Here is a 7697-nt window from a genome sequence, read left to right on the forward strand (position 1 = left end):
ACCACACTGTCAACTCTGATAAAAAACAACATCTGAACCTTGCATGCATAAGTGTCAGTTGTTTACTTTAATAATCATATTATAGTAAAATTAATTTGGAACTCTGCATTGTCATAGACCAGATTCTGATCGTTTTCAACTTTGTTAAAGTTGATGCATAGATCTTTTCATGAAATCAATTATGATCAAATGACACAAGTATAAAATATAAATATGTAATCAACAACCTACTCTCTTACAGAAAATACAAATCATTATAATCAAACTACAACTAATATATATATATATATATATATATATATATATATATATATCATCAGAGGATTACATGGTCAAAAGAAAATCACAAATAACTAGCAGAAAGAGGTTTCTCCAGTAGTATCATGCAGTGAACAACTTTAGGCCTATAGTATTATAGGCAAACTCATCTACCCAAACTTCCTTGGTTCACCTAACTGTTACTTAAGCTCGACCGTTCATAGCTGGTAACATGCTTTGTGTCTAAACTTTTATAGAACTTGTTGCTAAGGCCTCTAGCTCGTCACATTCTGTGAAGTAATTAATCACCACCAGCATGAATATCTTTTAGGTTCGGCTGAATATCCATATTTCATTGCAAGGAATGGCCAAGTGAAGGATATGTTATGTAATCCTAATGTAGGCATCCTAACGTCACTATCATGCTTCTGACACCTCTCTCTCATCAAAAAATTTCTTGTAGTCCGCTTCATGTATCGACCAGTAATAAACTTGCTCCTAAAATTTGGGCTTTCAATGCTCTGCATCGCCCTGTGTGTGTGGAGCTCTTCCAATACATATTGAGATTCATCCTCAATAAGACATTTTAATAAGATTGTTGAAAACCTTCTCATATACAAGTCTTCTCCAATGATAACAAAGCATGTCTTATTACAATATTTAGTTGTCTTTTCTCTTTACTGGTAGCCAATTTGGACAATAAATCTTCTATGGCATTCTCCGCTCAGAGAATAAGTTCAATATCAACTACTTTGAATCTTTTCATTAAAAATAATCACAATTAACATTATTAATAATGTTTTTTAAAACAACCTAATCGAAATATTTTTTTCGTTGAGACGAAACTTTTCTAAAAACAAATCCAGGAGAATGAAACCATCTAGTAATTAAGTCCAAAAATAAAATAAGCAACTCTAATATATAATTGTAGAATTAGAAGCACTAATATTATTAGCAAAGGAAGAAAGGAAAGGTTTTTTGTTTGGCACAGTAAAGTGAGTGGTATATGATGATAATTAGGCATTAATGGTGACGACAAAAAGTACTTCACATCTTCACTTTGACCATTCCTTGGTTTACTTTATCATTTCCTGACACGTCATTGTGAGCTTCATTACCATTTAAACATTCTCCATTCTCCATTGCTGTCACCGTTACTATACTATATAAACATGCGCTCCTTCATGCTGTCACGGCTTCTACAAACATTTCAACACTACCCAAAAACACAATAACACTGCTTCCCACTTCACAAATGGAGCCAAAGTGCACCATAAACTGTCGCCGCTCGGAGTTCGCTCCGACCCCTCTGCCGGAGAGTCCTCGAGTGCCCATGGAGTTTCTGTCACGCTCATGGAGTGCCTCTGCTCTTGAGGTTTCCAAAGCTCTTTCACATCACCACTCCTCTCTCTCCTCTTCTTGCATGCCTAATTCAAACAACACTTCCATTCCGGAGGAAACTCTTCCCAACAACACCAACGCCAACGCCTTTCTCTCTGAAGATTTCTCCACCATGTCTAAGAATCAGTTCTCTTTTGCTTCCTCTGCCACCTCTCAGCTTGTCCTTGAACGCATTATGTCACAATCCACAAGAGAGGTGCCGTAAAATGTTTTAAGAAAGTTTCTACGTTGTTCTGAATATATACATTGTTTGTAACGTTGGTGTCGGTTTTCTGAAGTCGTTTTATTGTTGTTGAGTGTGTCACAGGAAGTGTCTCCGTTAACATCGGGTAGGTTATCTCACAGCAGCGAGCCTTTGAATGGCGGTGGTTCCTTAACCGGAACAGATAGCCCTCCGATTTCACCTTCGGATGAGTTTGATGACGTTGTTAAGGTATTGTCTAACTCAACTCTCTTTCCCTTTTCTTCGTTTTCAAGTGGGGTGGGTGGGCCCTGAGACCGAGTTGCGTCAGCTCTCACAGCTGCAATAGTTTTTGTTTGATTTAACTTTGAAGGGTTTATCCATTTTTCTTTTTAGTATTTTAATTTGTTTTAGAAATAGGGAGAATACAGCATTTGTCTTGTCTTCTCTGATTAGTCTTAGAATACAAGACATGGGAGAAGATTCTCATCTTAAAAGCCACCCAAAGGGAATAATAAAAAATGTAAAAGATTTTGCAAAAACAGAATTGAGGGACCCATCTGTGTCCCTATAGGTGGTGATTCCGTGTCGCTTATAGGTTATGTAGCTCCTACTGTATGTGTGTGTGGATGCATGGAAGAAAGGTAGGCCTCTCTGTTCACAAAAATAATTCGTTGGAACTTGGTGCTTGCTGCTTGAGGGGAGAGTTCAATGACTTGGGATCAACTTTATTTTCTCACACTCAGCACGGAAAATGGAGTGGAAAGAAAAGGAAAAAAAAGGGAACTAGAGGTATGAAGATGAATTAATGAAGGTCATGTCTCAATGGCTTTTAACATTTTGAAACCGGCAAAATGCTTAGTGCTGAAGTGTCAAATGAGGAAAATCACTGATTAAAGGGTGTGTTTGTTGTGTGTAAATGATGTTATTTTTTTCAAGTCAACTTGCCCCGAATTTGCCTCGTGAAAGGACAAGAAATTGGCAGCACAGTGACCCTTTTTCCATACATTCACGCAACAATTTCACCTTTTAGCCTTGGAAGGCAAACTTGTTTTAATTTGGCCAGAATAAAGGAAGGGTCTTGTTTTTGTTTATATTTAAGTCGGAGATACTATACAGGATGTATTATCGTACCTATGATTTTGTTTTGTTTTTCTGTACTTCTGAAACTAATCCATGAAAACTAACATAATGTGGAGAGGAAAAGACGTGTGCCAGTGACCCGAGGGACAGCCGTGAATGTTGTCAGCAGTCCTATGATATGTAACTTCGAAATGAAAGAGGAAACATCACTATAATGTTTTATCAATACAAGTACAACATGAGAGGTTTAGATGTTTTTTCATTCTTAAAAGGAAAAATAAAAAGCAAGTTGAGTTTGAAATTAGTCATAGGTAATATGTTTTTACCTTGTAAAGCACCATGTAACGGGCATGGTTATCCTTCTCAATGTGTATGCAGTTCTTTCGGGCAAATAATTCAATTCACCCTTTGTTCAATGGTGGACGAGCCAGTGCAACTATTGGCAACGGCACAGCATGCTCGGGACCAAAAACTGTTGGAAGATGGTTAAAGGACCGAAGAGAGAAGAAGAAAGAAGAAAACAGAACCCATACTGCTCAGCTGCATGCCACTATTTCAGTGGCTGCAGTGGCTGCTGCCGTTGCAGCTATTGCGGCTGCAACAGCAGGCTCGTCTGCTCCCAGCAAGGATGAGAAGATGGCAAAGACTGACATGGCTGTTGCTTCTGCAGCTACATTAGTTGCTGCACAGTGTGTAGAGGCTGCAGAAGCTATGGGGGCCGAGCGTGACCACCTTGCTTCTGTCATCAGCTCTGCTGTGAATGTCCGTTCCCATGATGATATTACTACTCTTACAGCTGCAGCTGCCACAGGTAGAGCTTTTGCACTCATTAAGCATCTATTTCTTAATAATGGATACTTTTTCAGAACAAGAAATTATTAAGACCATTAGGTTCTACACACCAAAATGCATTTGAAAGATCTTACCAATATGTTGTGGTAGCTAGCTTAATCATAAAAAAATGACTAATTATGCTGTCTGAACTGTCAAGTATCAACCAGATTTTTCTTTGTTAATTAGTTTCTTGGTATCGTAAGGATAGAATGTGTCTGATGTTCCTGTTTTGGCTTCTTTATATTCACAGCTTTTGTATTTTTTGTCTTTCATGTGCAGCTCTACGAGGAGCAGCAACCTTGAAAGCAAGAGCTTTGAAGGAGGTATGGAATATAGCCACAGTTACGCCACTGGAGAGAGGCATAGGGGGGATTGGACTATGTGGTAAAAGTATTAACAGCAATACTAGCAACACCAGCACCAGTGATAGCGGGGAAGTTTTCAATGGAGAAAATTTTCTAGGTGCCTGCAGCCAAGAGCTTATTGCTAAGGGCAGTGAATTACTCAAGCGCACCCGTAAAGGTAACATCAATCACCAATATGCTGCTAGCACTAACTCATTCTTTCTCTCATTTGCAAAAATGAGTAAACTCCATTTCGGTGACAAATGCAGGTGATCTTCACTGGAAAATAGTGTCTGTCTATATACATCGAACCGGCCAGGTAATTTTCCTTTCGGGAATTTGCAGTATGAGGTTGCCTTAAAGTCCACTGAATCACAATTCACAAGGCTTACAAACATTTCAGGTAATGCTGAAAATGAAGAGCAGACATGTGGCAGGAACAATTACCAAAAAGAAAAAGAGTAAGCACAGAGCAGCCATTAGATTAGAACTTCGTTTTGCTGGCAGCCATAAAAAATAGCTCATAACTTGTCCTCTAAATTATGCAGATGTTGTGTTAGATATCTGCACGGATTTACCAGCATGGCCAGGGAGACATCTGTTTGATGATGGTGAAAAGCGACGCTACTTTGGATTGAAGACCGACCAAAGGGGGATTGTGGAGTTTGAGTGTCGAAATCAAAGAGAATATGACATCTGGACACAAGGGGTTTCGAGACTACTCTCCATTGTAGCACAGAGGCAAAACAGATATGGGAATTAAACCTGTCATCTTTAATACTTACCAAAGGAGTCTCTAGCTATCACTGACTACTGAACTCGATTCAAACTACATATGTTTTGAGATGTAATTTGCATGTGTTTAGCCTCAAAACAATCATCATCGGCAAGACTCAAATGGACTAGGTGATTTCCGCAAAAAAAATATTTTTTACTGTCTAGAAATGTAGAATCGTAGGAATTGTTTTTACCACCCAGCGATAATGCATGTGCCAAGTCCCTAGAATCAAGAATCGCTCCAATGTTGCCATACGTTGTCAAGGATAACTTAAAAACATAAAATGATTCACGTGTTTTCATTCAACATAAGCTTCTGAGAATTGTTTCCTGAATAGAAATCTGATATGGTTAAGAGTTTGATCTCCTTCTTACCTTATTATTCTAAAAAGGTAGGTGGATAATTAGTTCACAAAAATAAGATGTTTGCGAACTTTGGGTTGAATATTCAAAGATGCAACATAATACAATAGAGTACAGCCAACAGTAAAGAAAATTGCTAGCATTTCTGCACTCGTTATCTTAATTTCCTCTGAAGTAGAACTGATTTGGGATTTTAGATAGTTTGTCAACATTCAATACAGTTTCACACTACATTACAAGGCAAAGTATTTTCACAAGGAAAAACTACTGTACTACTAATTAGTTATCACCTAATTGTCACCATAAAGTTTGGATAAATCTTTAAGGCATATATAGCTGTTAATAGCGAGTATCAAGATGGTAAATGTATATTTACATTTCAGTGCAAAATTCCATCTTTTAATGAAGAGATTACCAGCAGCGTGATACTTGTTAAGATATGTCAAATATTCTATTAAAGGATATTAGGCAATAAAATATTATGTTAGTTATATTTTAGATATTATTATTATTTGTGCAGATTTGTGCATATGTTTTTCCTTTAATAGATGAAGAATTATAGGATCCTTGTATGTATATATATGGTACTCTATTCCTTGAAATAAATCATCAGAATTATTCTTTAAACTTTAATATGGTATCAAGAGCCAAACACTGATATCCTCTACAATATAGGAATTAGTGTCTCTCTTTTTGAATATTTCTGATGGCTTCTTCCGAAAAAAATCATTCGGAGAAACATGATTTTGGAACTTCCGCTGCTACCCATATGCATGAATCGCTCACCCCCGAACGGCTTGATGGCACCAACTATGTTGAGTGGTCATTGAACGCACAAAACAAGATCAGGGGTAGAAAACGTTGGGGTTACATCTCTGGGACAAAGGCTGCTCTAGAGAACAAGAACTCTGATNAATATGAAGCATGGGAAGATGAAAANTGCCTAGTCAAGTCTTGGCTTCTGGACTCCATGACGAAAGAAATCAGATCCCTCTTTATTCGCTTAGCTACGGCAAAGGATATTTGGGACACTGTGAAACAAACATACTCAGTCAATCAGGATGCATCCCGATCATATCAATTATATCGTGAGGTNATCTCTACTCAACAAAATGGAGGATCTGTTATTACATATTTTGGTAAATTACAAAAATTATGGCTANAGTATGATACTATCACGAATTGTACCATGGAATGTCCAAAAGATGTTGAGAAATATAACAACATGATTAATTCTCAACGAGTTTATGTTTTTTTGGCTGGCTTGGATACACATTTGGATGCTGTTCNTGGTCGTATCCTTGCTACCACTCCCCTTCCAAATGTTCAATCCGTTTATGCAACGGTTTGTGCCGAGGCAAACCGCCAAACAGCTATGCTTGATAGTGAGTCTACTATGGGGACTTCCTTTGTTGTTAAAAAGTTTCCTAAGAAAGGAATTCGCAAGTGTACCCACTGCAATGGGGATAATCATGTCATGGAGACATGTTTTAAACTCCATGGTTATCCAGATTGGCATCAAAAAGGACAAACTACTCCCAATACCAAAGTAGAAGCCACTTCCAAGAGCCATATTTCTACTGCTGCCGGATTTGTGACCAAGTCAGGTATATCTAACTCTGCTACTAATCTTTCTGCTATTACTAGCAATAGTGATTGGATAATTGATTCAGGTGCTACTGATCATATGACCTGTGATCCTCATGTATTTACTACTTTTTCCCCTAATTGTTCTAAGACTGTTATTATTAATGCCAATGGGGTCTCATCTCCTATTGAAGGTGTCGGTACTATATCTCTTTCACCCTCCTTATCAATTCCAGATGTTTTATTTGTTCCTACATTGAACTGTAATCTTCTTTCTGTCAGCAAGTTAACCAAATCACATTCTTGTGTTGCCTCATTTTACCCAACCCATTGTATTTTTCAGANCATTCATTCCAAGGAGAAGATTGGCATTGGGAGAGAAAGGGAAGGACTGTATTATCTTGAAAAAGTCTCACATCAAGAAACCCATAAAGGAGCGTTGGCTTGTCTTGCGAATGAACACACACACGATAAAAACAAAAAGGAGATCTGGTTATGACATAGACGCTTAGGACATCCCTCTTTTAGTTATCTAAAAAAATTATTTCCATCATTATTTCATAAATGCAATATTTCTGATTTTTTTTGTGAAACTTGTGTAATGGCAAAAAGTCATCGTANNGTGTTTCCTTTAAGCNATAAACGAACTGATTTTCCTTTTTCATTAATTCACACAGATGTTTGGGGCCCTGCCTCACAATCTACTCATAATGGAAAAAAATGGTTTATCAGTTTTGTTGATGATTGTACTCGGGTAACCTGGGTGTATTTGCTTAAACATAAAAGTGAAGTGTGTGATGTGTTTCGTTCCTTTCATCATATGATCGTTACACAATTTAACACACATATTAAAGTCATTCGATCAGACA

At 37.6% G+C, this 7697-nt stretch overlaps 2 protein-coding genes across 2 annotated transcripts in view; one reads left to right on the forward strand and one right to left on the reverse strand.

The window, feature by feature from the left end:
* Window positions 1-557: 557 nt before the first annotated feature.
* Window positions 558-5450, forward strand: LOC106757386 (VAN3-binding protein). Its single transcript, XM_014640046.2, has 7 exons — window positions 558-1855; window positions 1967-2092; window positions 3302-3734; window positions 4037-4279; window positions 4371-4420; window positions 4505-4562; window positions 4650-5450. Exons 1-7 carry the CDS (start codon window positions 1514-1516, stop codon window positions 4862-4864), a joined length of 1467 nt encoding a protein of 488 aa, XP_014495532.1. The 5' UTR covers window positions 558-1513; the 3' UTR covers window positions 4865-5450.
* Window positions 5451-5574: 124 nt separating this feature from the next.
* The window catches only part of LOC106757428 (protein LIFEGUARD 4), a 6453-nt gene continuing 4330 nt past the window's right edge, over window positions 5575-7697 (reverse strand). Inside the window, exon 5 of the mRNA XM_014640098.2 lies at window positions 5575-5670. The gene's annotated coding sequence lies outside the window, so the exon portion shown is untranslated. The remainder of the gene's footprint in view (window positions 5671-7697) is intronic.

Source organism: Vigna radiata, chromosome 3 (assembly GCF_000741045.1).
Source record: "Vigna radiata var. radiata cultivar VC1973A chromosome 3, Vradiata_ver6, whole genome shotgun sequence".
Lineage (NCBI taxonomy): Eukaryota > Viridiplantae > Streptophyta > Magnoliopsida > Fabales > Fabaceae > Vigna > Vigna radiata.

Coding starts and splice junctions, on each gene's coding strand:
- LOC106757386 (XM_014640046.2), top strand. CDS start 1,514: ATGGAGCCAAAGTGCACCATAAACTGTCGCCGCTCGGAGTTCGCTCCG. Junction 1,856..1,966: donor TGTCACAATCCACAAGAGAG/GTGCCGTAAAAT, acceptor AGTGTGTCACAG/GAAGTGTCTCCGTTAACATC. Junction 2,093..3,301: donor AGTTTGATGACGTTGTTAAG/GTATTGTCTAAC, acceptor ATGTGTATGCAG/TTCTTTCGGGCAAATAATTC.